Source organism: Lathamus discolor, chromosome 10 (genome assembly GCF_037157495.1).
Source record: "Lathamus discolor isolate bLatDis1 chromosome 10, bLatDis1.hap1, whole genome shotgun sequence".
In the NCBI taxonomy this organism is placed as follows: Eukaryota; Metazoa; Chordata; class Aves; order Psittaciformes; family Psittacidae; genus Lathamus; species Lathamus discolor.
Window position 1 is genome coordinate 10,530,513 of NC_088893.1, and position 19,415 is coordinate 10,549,927.

At 49.7% G+C, this 19,415-nt stretch overlaps 1 protein-coding gene across 1 annotated transcript in view; it reads left to right on the forward strand.

The window, feature by feature from the left end:
* Positions 1-423: 423 nt before the first annotated feature.
* STK10 (serine/threonine kinase 10) overlaps positions 424-19,415 on the forward strand; it is a 48,730-nt gene continuing 29,738 nt past the window's right edge. The window contains exons 1-2 of the mRNA XM_065690345.1: positions 424-740; positions 12,758-12,922. Of these exons, the coding sequence (XP_065546417.1) occupies positions 585-740; positions 12,758-12,922 (321 nt within the window). The 5' untranslated portion in view covers positions 424-584. The remainder of the gene's footprint in view (positions 741-12,757; positions 12,923-19,415) is intronic.

Here is a 19,415-nt window from a genome sequence, read left to right on the forward strand (position 1 = left end):
CACTAACCTCCAAGCCCGACGTTCAAACCCGGCGTTCTGGAGCGCGGCTGCACCATCGGGTATTTCCCCTAGATGTCCCCATTGAATACTCGATTTCAAACCGGGTTTTCAGCGGAGCTGAGGCTTTGCCAGGGAGGGGATGATGATAACTTTCACACTTGACACCGGTTGGGCTCCATCTCCTCCAAAACAAACTCATGACGGGTACCCGCGGTGCTGACACCCGCAAATCCCCGTTACAGGGCGTTTGAAACTGTTGGTGTTGGAACGTTTCCACGCGAGATGAGCCGGGAGGAGGAGGAGGAGGAAACGTGTCCCTGTCGCTAAGGCTTCCACCTGCGGACACGTCTGCGTGCTCTGCCCCGGCGCCCCTCGGTTGTGCCGAGCGGGGCCGCACCGGGCCGAGCCGTGCGAGCCGGGGGCTGGCGAGGGCGGTGCCGGCTGGTGCGGGGCGGGGTCAGCCGGGCCCGCAGGTGGAGCGGAGCCGGCCCCATGTGCGCGGTCGGAGGCGGCTCCGCTCCCCGCTCCTGCGGCGCGCAGCGGCTCGGACCCGCACCCCCGGTGCCGTCCCGCTCCGCTCCAGCATGGCTTTCGCTAATTTCCGCCGCATCCTGCGCCTTTCCACCTTCGAGAAGCGGAGGTCCAAGGAGTACGAACACGTCCGCCGCGACCTGGACCCCGGCGAGGTGTGGGAGGTGCTGGGGGAGCTGGGCGACGGAGCCTTCGGCAAGGTCTACAAGGTGGGAGCGCAGCGCTTGGCCCTGGGTCGGGTGGGACGGCGGGTTTAATTCCCCCCTGTCAGTCGCTCGCTTTCAGAGCGGTGCTTTGTGAGCCGCCGTGGTCCTTGCCAAGCCTGGCGGAGTTCTTGGGAGTCGGCGGTCTCGGGCTGCCTCCAGGCTCTGCGCGTCTCCGGCACTGACACTCGCTGTGCTCCTGTGGTCCCCGCCGGCGGGAAGCGTACAGCGAGCAGAGGAGCCCAGCTCCTCAAGAGTGGGGCCGTGTCCGCTGCTAGGAATGCTTCATCCCTGTGTTAAAGGGGGGGGGGGGGCGTTGAAGGCCAAATACGCTGTCCTTTGCGCTCCCAAGCAACAGTGTTCGCGCTGTTACCGGCTCTGAAATCTCTGCTCTCTTGTGCTACAGCCGAGAGAGGAACCTCGTGGCAGGGGCTGTCTGAAAGAGCAAGCGGGCTCCTTGGGAGACCCGCGTTACAGGCATAATCTGGGCCATGAGTGGTGAATTAGCTGTTGGGCAGCTGGTTTCTGGTGGTCTCATTAGATCACTCAAGAAGGTGTTGTCTTTTCACAGCTGAGGAATAACCAGTAACAAAGGAGAAGTCCAGGAAGAAAGCTGGTCTGTTGCAGGTCAGGGCAGAGGTGTTTTACTGCAGTACCCTGGGATTTGTTGTAATGAATTGGTATTTGGTAGAAACCCCACAAAAATGGGCACTAAATATCCATTGAGTCGAAGTTCTAGTGAAGGTTCCTGTCTTATGATAAAATGCAATTCCTAAAAACCACCTTTAAACCCCTAATGCAGTCATCCTTCCAAAGGTAGCACTGGTAGCAATCAGCGCTTCTGTTACCAGTTTAGTTTGTGTTGTGTATTGGAAACCCTTTTGTGTGTAGCCATGTTCACTCTTTTACTGGATGATTCTTTGCTTATATTTGCTTAACGTTTCTCATCCAATGATACAAAGGAGGTAGCCATTGTGAAAGAAGTTAATGACAAGACAAATGGAAACTTAAGAGGAATAACTGGTTTAAATCCTGTCTAGTTTAAACACGGACAACATCTCTGAAGTGGATGGCTTTCAGAATGAAGCTACTTTACACGTGGCTGGTTTGGTTTTGTTGTCATATCCGAATGCCTCTGCTGTTAACTCCAGCCTCAAAACAATAACACAATTAGCAGAGTAAGTTTACATACTGTAGGCTAAGGATGTCAGCCTGCCAGGTAATGACATCGCCTCACCTCCAGCCACTTCCATCTCCTTTGATCCCCATTTTGACCCAAATGAGAATGTGGATTGCAATAAACGAAGCAGTGAAGATTACATGTTTATGACCAGAAGCTGACCCCCCCTCTACAATAAGTACATCTGGGCAACTGTCTGCTTTTCTGTTGTTTTAACATGGTTTATCAGGGGATGGGGGATTAACATTGTGAAGAAATCAAGGGCTATTTTATTCTTCTTAGTAAAGTTTAAATCTTCCATCTTCTTTGATCTCTTCTCCACCTGTTCTCCATCCTGGTTGGCCAATGACATGGCTGGGTTTTGAAGAATTCTCATGCAAGGTTTTGTTTGTTTGTTTAAGAATCCCAAATCGTTTGGGTGCCATGTACTAGAAAGCCTTATTTTTAGATAGTAGCCAGTAGCATTATTGCAGAGACTTAGTTTCCTGCCATGCTAAGATTTCACTTGCATCTTGTTTTCCTCTGTCCTTCTCAATCTGGAGCACCACCCTGCGTGCTGATGCACATAGGATGGCGATGTGAAAGATGAGGCTTGCCTTCTTGCTCTGCACAGCTGCCAGAAAAGCCCTAAACAAAACACCCCACTGTGTGCAAGGAGAACGTAGGTGGCCAAGATGCAATGAACAGATTTAATCGTTCTCTTGAACTCACTTTAAAGTCAGTTTGCTTTTCACACAAAAGCGATCATTTAGAGCAGCTCTGAGTGTTTGTAGGGCTGTGAGAGTTTCAGGATGTTTGAATGAAGTTCCTGTCTGTCTTCTGCCCCTTTCCCACACACGGAAGTGCAGGGAGATGATATAATCCACCTATGCCTACATCCTGCCCTACGTACCATATGTTATACTTGCTCTGAAGAGCCTGAGCAGTGCAAAAGAGTGGGATTTGTACGCTGAAGAGTTTGACCTGGGAGAAATTTAGGTGTGGGTAGAAGAAAAAATGTGCTTGCTTTAGTATTATGAGACCAGGTTTGAGCAGGAGGAAGGGGTGCTGGGCTGGGTAATGGTTTCATTGCCCTGTAGAACACTGTGGGAGCTGCGTCTTGGGCTCCCCGTGCACTCAGCTGAGCAAACTTCAACTGGTTTGACACAGCATGTAAGAAAAGTAGGACAGGCTTAATTTAAATATATATTAATTAAAAATAACCAGATCTGTAGTGGAGTCTGAAATGCATGCAGCAGACCGTAGGAAACCTACAGCCAGCAGAAACTGCTGGGATTTCCCTGGTTTTGTACAAAAGCCTTTTTCAGCAAAAGAGGACCCTGATGGTATGAGGAAACAGTGAAACTCGTTGCAGAGGGTAATGAAGCTGAAAAGTAGGAAGGGGGTGGGGAGAAACTGTTTCTTTCTAGCTCTCATTCTATTAATGTCTTGGTTTGGGTAAGTCCAGCAGGTATGATAAGGAAGCAGCCCGTAGATAGCAACATGCTCTGTGCCAAATACACTTTGTTACTCACCTCATGCAAAGCTCGCTAAATTGATGCTCTTAAATCACTCATTAGGCCAGCAGCGGGGAGCTGTGACCCATGTGTGCTGGCCTGGGCGGGCTGCAGCACCTCTAGGGCTGTGAGCCTATAAAAATACAAGTTCCTAACTCAGATTTCTCTTTCTTCAGAAACGCCTAACATACAATCCATAGAATATATGGTGGTGGCTTTATCGGTTCAAATTTAACATTTCTTTGTGTGTGCAGGGAGGGAGAAGTGGTAGTGGCACCCTAGAGAGCCTAGAAAGCCCTGCTGATCTCAGGGCCATGCAGATGTTCGACATGAAGCCAGCAGTGCAGGCTGCTGTGGGCTGGCTGCTTGGAGCTGCTGAATCGCATCTCGGTCCTGCAAAACCCAGTAGCTGGTGCAGCGCTTACTATTACAGGTAGTTGTGTGCCTGTCAGGAACAGATGTGCAGGGCTCTTCTGGGCATTGAGAACTTGCGAGCTAGCAGGGGATGGACTGGATGTTACAAGAGCATGGGCTCAGCCCTGGGACTGGCTGCCTCTCTCATAGTGGGATTGTTTTGTTGTGCTCATGTCTCTTGTGAAACAGTATCTCCGCTTCCCAGCCCGCGGATGGGGATGCTGGGCCCTGATAAGGCTTTCTCTTCATAGGGTGGGGAGCATGGGCTGCTGTGCTGCCCGCAGCCCCCAGTGCAGCGGGAACTCAAACCTGCCTTCCAACGGCTCCGTGTGCTGGTTCCCAGAGAGATACCGCTGAGCCCCATGTCACAGTGCCTCACAGCTGTGCCTTTTATGTTGCTGTTCTTATTTCTTCTTAAGATAGCGGCTTGGGTTATCTGATCTGTGAGGGCGGTATTACTGCTGTACGTGCTGCGGACTATGGGTGCTCTGTTCTGAAATGTGGGTAATAAGACTAATTTTTAAATGTTGCACAGCTGCCCTGTACGCCTGGCTTTCACAGTGATGGGCCTGTTTGAAGGCACAAGACCATCCCTGTCACTTGCAGACCTCTCTCTGCTCACCAGCTGAACCTGCACCGTTGTGGCTTTGCATGAGTTGGCTCCAGTGACATGGGCTCAGCTCTTGTCGGTTTGATTCATGGGGGATTTAACATGTAATTCCTGGAAAGGGTGTCACTGAGAGATGCTAATCTGCTGAGTTAGCTTAAAAAAAATGAAAGAGAGGAAGTTAACAAACGGGGTTGGTGGAGTTCAAGTTGATTGTAACTATGGCAGTAAAAGAAAAAGATTAAATCATTGTCCCTTAGAATGGCTGAAGGGTTTTCTTACAACGCTTCAGCTGGGGAGAGAAGAGGAATGGGAAGATGCCACTCTTCTGGGTGAGCAGTGGCCCAACAACGTTAAACCTGATTGAATTTTCAGTTCAGTGTTCACTTCAAACTCACTTTGAAACATGTGATGCTCCGTCCATACTGAAGTCCAAATGAAGCATGTCCCTGTGGAGCTGTGGCTGTATGTGTGTGGCAGCAGGGAGGATAGGTCTCCATGGCCTAAATATTTTGTTAATGAGCTCAGTGCCATGGCCCAGAGCTTGGCAATGCTGCCGACAGTGGGAGCTGTGGGCAGCAGCGTGGAAGAGAGAGCTTAGATGAAGGCTTTGAGCCTTTCACCCTCTAGCACGTGGCAATCGTTCCTTAGAAAAATCCCTGCTCAGCACATCCCATAATTCTTAATATTTTTATTTTTGTTTTCTTCAAACACGCTGTTTCCTTGGAAAAAACAGGTTGGACGTAACCTTGTGTGGGATGGTTTAGTGTGAGGTGTCCCTGCCCATGGCAGGGGGGTTGGAACTGGATGATCTTGAGGTCCTTTCCAACCCAAACCATTCTATGATTCTATGAACATTCTTTTTCTCACCTTTGGGATGGTGCTGTGTGTAGAGCTGGGGTTTTCCTCATGACTCTCAGGTCAAACCCATCCTTGCTGCCATACTGCTTGGTTGCAGGTCCTGGGTGGCAGTGCTACCCTCCCATCCACCAGCACTGCCAACCTTGTGCTCAGCCTCAAGTCCTGGGAGAAAAGGAATGCAGCTACGAAGAGCAAAGTTGCTTAAAACATATTCTTTGAAACACTGAGGTAACGGGCACTTGTTGACAAACTTGGCTCTCAAAGGCAGCAGGAGTGGTGCAGGCATGTGGTTTGCCAGGGCTGGGTGCTGCAAACCACAGGCACAGTGAACTGCTGCCTCGCTCAACATAGCCCATCTGCTTCAGCAGCTGCTGCACCATGCTGATGGAGCTTCTTAGCTCCTGTTGGAGAGGCGAATGCAGTCACATTCAGGATCGGTGTCTCTATGTGCTGTCTGTGGGATGAGGGGCTGGAAGGGTTAAGAGTGGCCCTTGTGAAGAGCACAGCGTTGCTGCTTAGTGCTGCTGGAGTTGCCTTAACTGACTTCTGCCTTCTGGCCATAGAAAAGCACCTCGCTTCCACCCCTGAATGTAATCTCTTCAAAACAGAGTGCTTTTCCCGTCCAACACACGGAAACCTTCCTGCCATTTTCCCTTCCTGTGCTGACACCTGCCTGTGCTCGTGTCCCCATGGCTCATGCTCTCATTCAGCCAACCAAAATGTTTGTGTGGTATTTCAGCAGGCAGGAGAGACAGTGCAGGGAGCTGTGCCCCAGCAAAACCAGCTGTTGTTGGTGGGCCTCAGTGCTTGCTGTTGTTGTCGAGCTGCTGCCTGCCCTTCATTTCTCTCTTGACAAGCGCGGGAGTGCCTCTCGGTGTCCTCCCTGGGCAGGCTGGTGCTGCAGAGATAGCAAAGGTCTGATCAGTTCCCTATTCTTCTACTGGGGCCTTTTCTAGCACAAAGTGAAAGGGCTGACACAGACATGCCTGCTACCACTGCCTGTCTAAGCCGTCTTGGGCATAGTAGGCACTCAGCCTTAGCTCGCTATGTACCAAATTGGAGCAGAAAGCTGCTAGGAAGCTCAGAAGTGGCTGCATGGGGTTTTCGCCCACCATTTTAATTTTCTCTTTCAATATTGTGGTGTTGAGTGAATGAAGACCAGGCAGGAGTGCTTCACTCACAGCACTGGCTTCCCTCGGAGCACCGTGCACTTCCAGGGGACCAGTGATTTGAAGGACGTTTTGTACTTCTGAGTTCTAGACCTCTGTAGGCCGAAGATACTGGGTCCATGTGGATCTTTACTCTCTTCAACCCTGGCCATATGTGTTTGTTCACTTCTTGCTCACACCAGGACCATGAAGTCCACTTGGTTTCTATGGGTGGGCTACAGTGGGGTGTAGTAGCAAAGAAGACTCTTGTTGTTCTGGGCTCTGCTGCTGTGCTTGCGTGCAAGGTCTGAAGCATTGCATGGGGCTTTCCTGCTCCCTGACTAATGTGCTGCTGCTTGGGCTTGTTATCTCTCACCCTCTTCTGCTGCGCCAGTGCTGAGCTTTTAAGGCAAGAAAAGGTGTGCCATGCTTTGGTCACACTGTGTTTTGGCATGTCTACAGAGAAAACAAGTCCTTGGCTGTAGTTTGGTGATGTTGCTTTGCCTCTAGCTTGTAAAAACCAGAGGAAGACATTTCTGCATGGTTTTTTATAGCTAACACTGACTTGTTTCACAAGCCACTTCCACTTCCCCTTTGCCACTGCGCAAGTATTGCCACAGCTGCCAAAGCAGCAGCGCTGGTTCAGCCTGACCCGATGCTGCTGTGTGTATCAGGGCTGCCAGACCAGGGCTGTGCCAGCCTTGCTGCTGTGCCCGCTCATCACCAACCGCTCCGCTGGGTCTGCCAAGGGCTGAATTCAGCGTTTCCAAAGAACCCCAAACCAGTGTTCCCTTAGGGTGACAGACTGAAGTGGCTCTAGGGAGCCTGTTGGGCACGGAACTCGTTCCAGCTCCCATTGGTTATTGGACAATACGAGCACTGACTTAAGCCTGTCTATTCTGAGCTCGATTACTGATGCAGACAGCTTGGGCAAAGTGCAGCGGAAGGCAATTAGTCATTAGGTAATCCCTGAGAAATACATAAGTGAGCACTTGCTCGTATACAAAGGCACACAATGGGAATGGTGTGGGGGGTGGGGGAAGTCAGAAGTGTCACCCCCCCAAACACAGCATCCACTGAAAGCACCAGGCTTTTTACTCCTGCTTCTGTAACTCAGTGATACGTGAAGCATCAGCTCTCCTGCCACAGAGAGAAGACTTATAAGGAGGGGAAGAGTAGCTCACACCAAGAATATGGTGACATGATATGGCAGACGGGCTTAAAAAGGGTTGTCCCTTGGCTTGGGAATATACTGTGGGCAAGCATGTGTAGAGGACAAGATCGGGTGCTCTCGGTGCTAGCTCTCTTTTCCACTAGTGAGTGAGAGTTCATGTGGGATTTCCCCTGCCTCACCTAGAAACTGGCTGTTGCCTTCAGCAGCATGAGGAAGGACCGAACAATCCAGCCTTCCGGTAATGTGTGCTTTAAAGGCTTAAAATAGTTCCTGCGTTTGTCACAATCTGGATTTCACAATAGCTCGGAGGTTGAGTCACAAGCAAAGCCAAACAGCCTCTTCTGTCACCTGAACGAGCAACCCTTAAATCCATAAGCAGTTTCTCCATGCCTCTGCCTTCTAGGAGTAATCCTGCTCATCCCTTCTCCCTTGGTATTCCCAGTGTGTTTGGTAACAGCATGTCCAGCACCCATCTTGCTCTAGAGGACTCCAGCAAGATCCTTTGCTTTGTATCCTGCTTGGCTCGTGGTGTTCCTTTCTGGAGGTGGTTTACTGGATAACTTTTATGGGGTATGTTTTCTGTTGTGGAATGCACATTCCAATCCCGTTTCTGCACAGACCTATCATGGGGTCTCTGCGGTGCGGTGATTTGCACAAAGGCTGGAAGTGGCCATAAGGGCTTGTCAGGTTTGAAATGCCAAGGCTGTAACGAATCGAACTGTAGCTCAGCAGCACATCCTGGGCACTGTGCTGGCAGCTGGCTGCTCTGTTTGTTTAGTTTTGGTACTAAATTGCACTCCAGGGACAAATTATCCATGCCCTTTAAATGCCCAGGATTGGAGGAGTTAAAAGATGGTGGAACTGGATGCGTCCTTTTGACCAGCCAGCTGTAGGTCATAGACTGATATCAAACAGTTTCTGTTCTTGGAATCTCACCATCTTGATGGGTCTTTTGCTCCTGTCCACAAATTTCCCCTGAAAAAAATGTGAAACACCACAGGTTCCCCTAAAGCTGCTCGTCTGGGGGTGTTCTACCCGAGAACAGAAGCTCTCTCCCCATCTCTGCATTCTCTACCTGGGCTTTTGCTGGGACGGAGACCCTGTAATTAGGCTGGGGTTTGCAGAAGACTTGAGGTTTGTAATTCAACCTGCATTTTGCAGGATTCCATTTCAAACATCTAACAAACTGTTGGTGAGTAATGCTAGGGTGCTTTCTTGATAGCTCTTGGTTTTCTTCTTTCCTCCATATCATTGTATCTTCCTTTCTTTGGCATTTAAAGGCAAACCAAGCAGCAGCATGAGAGAAGTTTTCATGTCCCTTGCACGGTGAGGGCATGATCCCCTTTCAGGTAAAGGCGAAGATGCAGAGAGGTTGGTGCAACCCTTTCCTTCCCTTCTGCATCTCTTGCTGAGTGAGCAGCAGACGCTGCCTCTTCTCAGCCTGGCACTATGCATCCCCTTGCTGTAAAGGTCATCAACCAGGCCTGCAGGTCACAGACTTGGAGATGCTGGTTCCTTCTGCCTGATTGCTAGCTTGGCTTGTTGAGGGCAGAGCAGGCTGTGTTTTGCTTTGTGCTACATCTCTGGGCAGATTCACATCCGTTGCACAAGGGTAAGCAGAAATCAAGAAAGGGCCTTAAACACTAAAGCATCATCTCATGCTGGGGATATCTGAAACCAGCTCCGAGGGCTGGCAACATTTGCTTTTGGCCTATTTGGGATCGCAACAAACCTTCTGGAAGAATATCTCTGTCGTAATACAACGTATGCAGGAAAATACCAGCAGGGAAGCTGCAGGAAATCACCAGATGTGAATTGCAGAGAGGCTGCCTGGTGTATTTGGCCAAAACGTGACGCTGCCTGTACAAACGTGGCCTGCTGTGAGCAGCTTTGGGAGCTGGCTGGCTGCTGTGAGGGGCTGTGCCGCAGCCGTCTGCCTGATGGCAGGCACCTGCCATTCCCAGGGAGGCCGAAGCCTGGTGTCACTGCTGGAGGACAAACAGATGGAGAGAAAATGAAGGTGGAGAAATGGACAGAAGCCCCTTGGATTTCCAAAGCCCTTGTGGTGGCAAACGTGACTTGCTGAGCTTTGTTCAGGAATGCGCACACCATACGGTGGGGATCTCCCTCTGTCTTGTATGGTAGAAACATTACAGGCTGGGTGTAGGCTCAGATCAGCTACAGATAACTTGGAAGGGGATGAGCTGTCCAGGCTGTATGAATGTTGGTCCTCTCAAAGGACTGGGACCACCACTCTCCTCTCCACACTACAGTGGGCAATGCCAGAAGAGATTAATTTTCCAGGATCTCCTTCCTATTTCACCTTATTCTTCTGTCCTGCAGGGCTAATGGTCATTTTGGTCCCTTCTGGGAAATGCTGTGAGTGCACTTAGTTGTACCTGTGACATTATCACAGTACGGGGCTCATGCCTGCAGCACCCCTACCCCTGTGAGCTTGCTGTTTCAGAAGTCGTGTTCTTGCTTTCTGGGTTTGTATTGTCCTGAGCTGACTTCTCCTTGGAGGTGGTTGTGGTGCTTCCACTGGTGTGACCAAGTGGTGTGACATCCCTGTGCCTGCTGGTCTCAGGGGATCTGGGACAGTGCTTTGCTCCTCTCCCGCTGGGGTGAAAACTCACCTCATGCAGCTCATGGGATTCCCTTCCATCCCCAGGCTGTGTCCCCTACTAGAACGGATGAGGAAATGGAGATGGCTGGGTAAACCCTCTCATTTGGGACTATCCAACGTGATGGAGGAAGGCAGCAGCTAATTCTCTTACTGGTGTCTTTAAAGGCTGACCATCAGGCAGAATATACATGGGCTTGTACCTAGACAGGAAGCGATTGCTGGGTTGCTCACACATTAGTAATGATGAATGAGGTCAGTCTGCCACAATGAATGTGTGGGCTGCAGTCACTCCCTCACCCACAGCTTGCAGCCCGGTTTGCAAACCCATGTCCTCCAGCTCAGCATCCAGCATCCCTGCACTTTTGCCTCTAGCAAGCCCAGAAGGGGATCAGAAGTGGCAGAGTGGCTGCTGCAGTGGCTCCCTCAAGGCCTGGGAGTGAGAGCAAGTCAGTGCAGACCTCTCAGTAGGTGATGATGCTGTGGGCAACTGGGGCCTGCTCTGCTCCCGGGCTTTTTCAGGTGCCTGCAGGGCCCCAGCATCCTGGAAAGTCTGAGCTGGCCAGGACCCTGCCAATGGGAAGCGTGCGATGGCTGACCTCCAAGGGAAGCCCCACCTCTTCTCACAATATTTACTTCCCCTTCTTGGACCTCTCCCAACACCGTAAGTGCAGAGCAAACAGAGTGGGGCACCTCTTGCTCCGATTTGGAAGCGTTCTGCTTTTCCCAATGCTTACTGTGCTCCGCATCTCCCGCTGCCCTGCTCTGTGTGTTCTCCTCTGGGCATCTGGGTAAGCTGGTAAGAAACAAACCACAAGAGCAAAAGAAACCAACATGAGCTTCTGTCTTGAGATTGGGCAGCAAGCCCAGATAGAAATGGATTTGTCCCCTGTGGTAAAGACAGAGCTGTCGATGCCAATTCATGCGAATGCAGCAAGGCTTCAAAACCCAGCAGAGACTCAGGGGTCCCTTACTTTCCTCACTGCGTTGTGTTGTTTTCCCCTCACTCCTTGCCCCCCTTCCCAGCCTATTCCTCAGTACACAGTTATGCTATCACCTAAGCTATATAAAACTGTTCACCAGGGCTTGCAGTGTTTATACTAGGAATTAATCATCCTGTAAGCTCCTGTGTAGGTTTTCCAAACACAGATATATAAACTACAGAGCAGTAAGGAAGTTCACAACCAGAGCTTGCCCAGCTCCTGCGCTAACAGCACCCACAGTGGGACTTCTTTCCCTGGGGGAGAAGCAGTCCAAAGTGAGTGTGATGGAAGGAAAATAGGTAATGAATTGTACTCATGGCATAAGGGCTTGCCTGCATCTGTGGGGAGCAGAATGGGTGAGGTATAGGGATTTATCCTGCCCCTTGATCTGGTGATTCAATGTGGTGCTGGGAACGGCGGGGTGCTCCTGAGTAAACAGCTCCTGCCTGGCCCCCTCTACCAGCATGTGACACATCGCGGTGCACAGACTGTCTGCAAAACGCCCTTTGGTGTTTTGTTGCAACTTCTAATTCTTGCACCAATTTGTACAAACCGCATTTGCCAAATGCGAACCTGCCCTGGCTGTTCTGGGAGAAGCCAATGGACAGCGCTGGGCAGGTGATGCTGAAACAGCCCTCTATGGGAGCAGCTCCATCCCTGCTCACAGGCACTTGCTTTTAGCCAAGTCTTTTGTCAGCTGCCTTTTCCTCATGCGGGATGGGACTCAAGAAGAGTGGGTGACAAGAAACGTGTCTGCAAATGCGTCCAGTCCAGCCCGGACTTACTGGCCTATTGCTGGTGTGTGGCCCCTACAAGCAGAGCAGCCCCTTTCTAGGGAGTAATTGGTGCTTGTGGGGGGTGTCTGGGGGGAAGGAGGTCAGCAAGCTGGGACATGCCTGTGGTGGTGTGAGGAATGGGGAGGGAAAGTCAGGAAAAGTTTTCCAACTGCTGGACATGGAGGTTTTGATGGGTTTCTGGTTATTTGGTGAATAAGCTGGTTAAAGGGACAATGTACAATGGAGGGGGCAGCTCAGAAAGCATATGTACTATTTTTCTTACTGTGATCCGACAAGCTCACTAATATGCACCATCAGGAATACTGGCCAGTCCTGAGAAATCAAAATACATCCGTCTTGAATTTGTCTGGATTATCTGTGTACTCAAGGCTGCTAGTAATTGGAACTGTCACCTATGATAGTATTGAAGAGCCTGATGCTGCAAACAATAGGATGCATCTCCTTTTCTAAAAGCTTCTTTCTCCCCATGATGGGAAGTGGTGTGGGCACTGGAGGCTGGGAAGAGGATGCTTTGGCCCTGACACAGCATTCATCCTCTCCGCAAAGCTACGGGCAGGTTTAGGAAACAGAAATGCCTTTGCAAGTTTCTGTGCTTGTGCTGTGGCTGGTACCAGTCAAGCTGAGCATGAACTTGTTCAAGTCAAGCTGGTACCAGTCAAGCTGAGAAGGACTTGTTCAAGTACTGTGTGCTCCTGGCTCTTCTTGCCTTTGTTGTACTCACGCTGTTTTTCTTCTTGCAGGCCAAGAACAAGGAAACCGGTGCTTTAGCGGCCGCCAAAGTCATTGAAACAAAGAGTGAAGATGAACTGGAGGATTACATGGTGGAGATTGAAATACTGGCGACCTGCGATCACCGGCACATCGTCAAGCTGCTGGGAGCCTTTTATTGGGATGGCAAGCTCTGGGTAAGAGGCCATTGCTGTGTGTGACCTGTACAGCTGCACATTTCCACCTGTGGCACGGGTTGGAGCTGGATGAGCTTTAAGGTCCCTTCCAACCCAAACCGCTCTGTCATGCTATCAGTTTCAAAACCATCTTCATGGCCAGGTCCTCTTCTCCTTCTTACAGCTATTGGCAAGTCAGGAGAGTGTCAAAGGGTGCGTTCAGCAGCCCTGTTACTTTTTCTTTCCCTTTTTAATCAGGCACCTTTATGGCCTCCCAGGGCAGTCTTACCAGGGTGAAAAAGAGATCTGAGCTTTTGAGACCTGTACTTGTGTCTTGAGCTGTCAGAGCTGTGGGTCTCTGCTTGTTATGCAGGAGCCAAGGCCTGGGCCTCCAGGCTGTCACAGGAATAATGCAATCCATGTCTGGTTCATTCCTCGGTTAAGCAATGCAGGAGAGGTACTGTTCTATTGGGCAATGTGTGCTTATTCAGCAAGCGCCTTTTGCAGTGTCAGCATGCGTCGGTGTCCCTTCTTATTTAGAAATCCATCTCTAAAGCCCCCAGCTTCTCTGTGACACCCTGCTCGGAGGGCTGCCATAGCCAGCACTGAGCACTTCCTCCCATGCGTTATCTTGCTTCAAGGGAGCTGGGCTGCAAGTTGCCTAGAGACTAGGTATTTGTGATGCCGAGCCCTGAGTGTGTTAAAGAACGAAGTAAATATGTACACTTGTGAGGAAGTGAAAGACAAATGCCTCTCCTAGGAGGGGACTCACGGTTTGGACAGGTTGCCAATGCAGCAAAACTAATCTCAGCAAAATTAAGAAGGCAAACACGGGCAGAGCTTGGGTGAGAGGTGAGGCTGGTCTGTATTCCACTCTGTGCTGCTGGTTTCACCTCCCTGCCCTGTGCCTGGCCTACACTGGCCTTGTTCATCCTATCTAAAATGTCAGCCCCCTCCCCTTTCCCCTTCCACCTCCTCCCTGCAAAAGGAAGCTTTGCCTTCCTTCCTGTAGGGAAAATGGATTGCAGGGCTCCTCAGCTCCGCTTTTGTCTAAGAAGTGCTTTGTAATGTCATACCCTTGCCGACCTACTAAAATTAAACAGCCTCTTTGAAGCGACTGGAACAAGAGCCTCCTGTATGAGGCTTTCCCGTGAGGGTAGATGTTACAGCTCTGTCCATTGTTTTGGGAGGAGGATCGTTCTCTTTAATTATTTGAGTGGCATTTGCATTTCATTGCTCAGGCTGTTCTTATTAATGCTCCAGTGTTTTACTGGCTTTGAGGGAAGTAAATAAGTCAGGCTGTTATACTTCTGGAAGGCTTCTAGTCTTTGGCAGGTTTTCCCTCAAAGTCTTCCTCTTCTTGGTCACCGGTGCTGCTGGAGAAGATTCGCATCCAAATATAACACCAGCTTTGCTTGTCTTGTCTTGTCCGTATCCCATCACCATTTCTTTATGTGGCTGTTTTAGTCGGTGTTTTCCAGGGCCATTTGCAAATGGCCCATTTGATGGGTGCATGGACTCCGCTGCACTTTCGGCTTCATGTGGCTCAGGCTCTGAGTGTGTACTGTGAGTGTGTGTCTGGTCAGCCGTTTCCTGTGGTTTCCCTGTCCTTGTAGCCTGGTGTGGAGAGACAATGTTCAAAGTGACACGGGCAGGAGTGGGATCATGCAGATAGGCTGGCAAGGGGTCCAGAGGTGCCCAGCCTCCTGGATGGCAGGAGCTCTTTGGCTTTGAGTAATTTACAGCTTGGTCTGTGCCACAAGCGGTCTGAGCCAACAGCACAGAGGGGCTCAGCGCTGGGAAGGGCTGTTGCTAGATCAGCCCTTGTTGACTGTTCTCCGGCTCTTCAGCTAACAAGGAAAATATGTGAGGAAACCTGTTTTTCAGTGGTGGCTGCTGCTGCTGCAGAAGTGTCCTTGTCCCCCTGAGCTACGTTGGGTCCTCGCGGCTCCTCTGTGCCAGGGTTTGGCTTTGTGCTTCAGTAACAAGAAGGTGACATGCAGTGTTTATGGAGCAGAAAGCTTTTCTGTGCAAAGGAAGTTGCTTAACCCACAGCAGCTGCTTTGGAATCCATAGCATTGAGATGAAAGCACAAACCAGCAAATACTTCTTGCTTTTATACCTGGTGGGCATCAAACTGAAGAGCCTCAGCTCTCACACAGGGCAGAGCAGAAGCCCAATGTGAACCACAGGCAAGGGCTTGGAGGATCCCAGTGAGTCCGCAGGAATATAACTGTTGAGATTACAGCATCCAGCATGATCTTTCTCAGCATATAAATACACTGCAGAGATGCTGTGCTTTCACCAGCAGATGCTGTCTCATTCCATTCCCCTTTCATCTTCTCTTTGCTCATGGTGGAGGCCAAGCAGTCTTGTGCTGGTTGAAAGCAGCCCAGGGATGGCAAAACTGCAGTGGCAGGAGTTTTCATGACTTTACTTGATTTTTATTATAAGCCCTGTGGCATTTGATGTTGTTTTGCATAAATCCCAGCTGCTGGAAATGGGGCACCAAAGGAAAGCTGAGAATCTCATGCTATTAAACAAAAAAGAATCTGGTTTGAGTCCTTGTGGCTGGGCCACATCTTACAGTCCTTTTTCTGAAGAAGTGTGGAAACACCAAGGCAAACCCTCCTCACCCAGTATACATGGAACTCTAAAAAAGGAACCTTTTTAAAGCTATTTTGTAACTGATGAATGTGTCCAAGGTGTGGGGTTTGGTTGCTTGGGATCACTAGTGCTGGATTTACATCGATAATTATTAGTACGCGAGAAAGAAAACCAATGGATCCTGTGTGTTGTGTCCCCCTTGAGGGCTATGTGGTTTGTTGGTTGTTTTGGTTTGCTTTTTACCCCCCTTCCAAAACAACACAAAGACTGAGACCACAAAGGAAGGGAGGAACTTTTGATCTCCTGCTTCTGAATACCTCTGCTGCTTCCAAGTGTCCCCTCTGGCAGACACAGGAGCAGTAAGACAGTAAGATGACTGGGGATGAGATTCTCCTTTGGAGTGATGAGCTCCAGCTTTCCTGTGGGAGATCAGTGCTCCGGGGGGATGGTGGGCGCCTCTATCAGACAACCGACACACTGATGAGTGGGGCAGTGTCGTGGTTTAAGCCCAGGCAGTAAGTCAGCCACGCAGCCCTCTCGCTCACTCACCCACTTTCTTCTCCCCACCCCCCAGCTCCCAGAGGGACGGGGGGGGAGAATCGAAAGCATGCAACTCCCACGGGTTGAGATAAGAACAGCCCAGTAACTAAGGTATAACACAGACCACTACTGCTACCACCAGTAGTAATGATGATAAGGGAAATAACAATGGAAGAGGATACAATACCAACTGTTGATACCCAGCCCGACCGAGAAGTGAGCCAGCCCTTCCGGGTAACTCTCAGTTACATCCTGGGCATGATGTGCTGCTTTGGGTCAGTTTGGGTCAGGTGTCCTGTCTGCTTCCTCCCGACTTCCCCTCCTCCCTGGCAGAGCATGAGACTCAGAAAGTCCTTGGTCAGACTAAAAGGTTTGAGCGGTAACTAAAAACATCGGTGCTATCAGCCCTGTTCCCAGGCTGAAAGTCAAAACACAGTGCTGCACCAGCTACTAAGAAGGAGAAAAAATGACTGCTCCTGCTGAACCCAGGACAGGCAGGAAACCCAGGATTCCTCCTGCAGGATCCTGTCGATGCTCCTTGGGTTTGCAAGATGGTCTGGAAATTAGTTGTAATGTCAATTGGCCCCAGGTGTTTAACCACAGAACTCTGTCGGTGGTGGTACAACTTCCCTAGCAAAGCACCGGGGAATTCTGTTCCCCCTCCCTCCTTTTCTATAAACCATGGTTGCTATAGCAAATGGGTTTTGAATAAACAGACATTTCCTGGAGATCAAAGCAAAAACCGCTGCACCATGCAGGTAACCCTGCCTTGCCAGAGCATTTTGGGGATGGTTAATTTAATCAGCTTAGAGTTTCTTCTCACCAGCCCGCTGTGTGGGTATGTAACTCGTAGAGCTTGCAGATAGACACCAGCTTTGTAGCTAGTCTTTGTACTTCCCTCAAAAAAAGCCTTTTGCATTTTCTGTGGGCAGGCTCTGACCTGTTCAGCCAGGGACGTTTTGGATTGCTACCCCTTTGATATGGATGTTGACTGGAGATTTGGGCATTCTTGAAAATCCTGTATCGTAAAGAAATGTTCATTATCCCATGCACTAGACTGCTGGGCTATGTAAAGCATCTGCAGCTTTTAATCCTCAAGTTGGAAATACCTTTTCTTTAAAACAAACAATAAAGAAAGCTGATAACCCAACCAGATTCCCTAAGGTTTTCCTTAGCAGAGGAAGGCTGCAGAGAGAGCAGCCTGAGCTGTGGCTAGATGCCCACAGGGGACCCTTCACATGAATGCTGTTCCAGGCCAGGGCTCTCCAAGCTTCTCAGTCATCTGTCTCCAAGGAATCCAAGGGCTATTCGAGTCCCTTTAAAATTTAACTTGGCAGGAGAGCTGCAGTCTAAACTGGCCCTTCCTGCTTGGCCTCATGCTCCTGAAGCTTTGTACCAAATGTCTCCCTGAAGTGCTTGAATGGTTTCCGAGTGTCAAGCTGCGCATAGTGCTTGAGCATAGTGAAGGAGAGACCCATCAAAACAAAGTGAGCTTTGTTAAACATCTAGCCAGTGTCCTGGAGAAGCAACCTCTTCTGTTCTATTCCTCCTTTCTCCCAACTGCAGAAACTTAAATCCATGCCAGGTTTGGCTGTACCCTGAGACACCCAAAGAGCACTCAGTGCTGTGTTGCTGGCCAGGCTGTGCTCTGGTACCCATGAACTGCTGCAGGATAAGCATGGCGGTCTAAGTCTTCTCCTGCCCTCCTGTCCGCTGTAAAGCTAGGCAGTGGGTTGCGTGAGACCAACACATCTGCTCTGGTTTGTGAACGTGAGCTTTAGCATTCAGGTCCCTGGCAAGTCACTGGAACTGCTATTTCTGGGTAAAACTGGGGCTTTCCCTTAAAGCAAGGATGGAATTGGAATGATTTTGATCAGAATGACTTATGCAGCAGGCAAATTACCATAGCCCAGCCGAGTTCAAGAGCACTTCTTCTACAGGTAGTAACATGACAATACAAACTAGAATAGAAGCCTTTTGTCTACCATCCTTTATAGAGGGTAATGTTACAAGACAAGGTTATTGAAGCAATAATAATGCCTTGGGATTACATACCCTTGTCATCTATACTCCATGGAATGTTTTATAAAAGAGACCTGGTGTCGTTATCCTGATTATTAGGAGGGGGAGTGGAGGCACGGACAAGAATTTGCCTAAAGGTTACCCAGCAGGTAAATGGTACTTGAGAATAAGTCTTACATGCTGAATCCCAGTCCAGGGTTATAACCACGAGGCTGTAGTTTTATGAAAAGAAAGCAGCAGACAAGAAGCCCATAGGCAAATCAGCTTTCAAAGCACTTTAAAACTTTGGTTAGAAATGTATTGCAATAAGCCACGTTCCCACTTGGCTGGCTTACCCAGGGAAATGCTAAGGAATGGTGTTTGCATATAGATGAATACTTACGAACTATGTATAAGAGTCAGTGCCTTGAAACCTAGCTTCAGCCTATGTCCTGGAATAAGCAATAGACTGCAGGTTTAAAGTTCTTTATTTCGGATATAGCCTAAAAGTTGTCATTTGGGAGGAATGGATGGTCTTGTGCAGAGTTACGGCTTGGGGTTATATCCACTGACTTCAAAGCCCTCACTGAAACAGTTAAATAGAATCTTGTGCTCTGAATCCATCCACCTCATGTTGTGAATTTGAGGATGATCAGAACAAACAGTTGTTTCTAAGGAGATACCAGGCACGAGTAGAAAACTTATCAAGTCCTTTGCCACCCCTTCAATGAGTTGTCCTCGTGGGCAGGTGAGGCTCTGAGGCTGTGTTGGAACTGCTGGTTGTTAATAATAAAAGACATCAGGAGACTTGTCCTGGGTCAAACTCCAGCTCTGAGCTGGAGCAGACGCCAGCAGTGAGCTCTGCCCCTCTGAAATGCATCATGTATTTCAGATGCTGACACAAACTTGGGACACTTGAGGTTAGTAAATCTTCCCACTGGAGAAGCAACTTACTCCTTTTAGCTATTTAGATTTGAAAGGATTTTCAACGTTTTGCTGCCCATCCAGTAACAAATGCTCGTGTGAACCAAGTGGCCTCTAAATGTTGATTAACTTGGTGAGAGAAGGGGATCCCAGTCCAAACCCTCCAAGCAGCAAAGGCTTTGCCCCATGCCTGGGCAGAGAGCCATTGCCTGGGTGTTTTTCTGGTTTCTATAGCAAACAAGTGTGCTGGCCTTCCTCCCGATGTCCCTATGTCCCTGGTCCACAGAGCATGAGGCTGTGAGTCCAAGCGCTGATGGGAGAGCTCATGAACAAGCCTGAGCATGTTGTAATTAACCCTTCCTGCACCACTCAGCATCCAGGTACCCCTGCCTGGGCACAGCCATGCTGACCCTCTCTGCTCTGCAGCTCATTGCTGTTTATG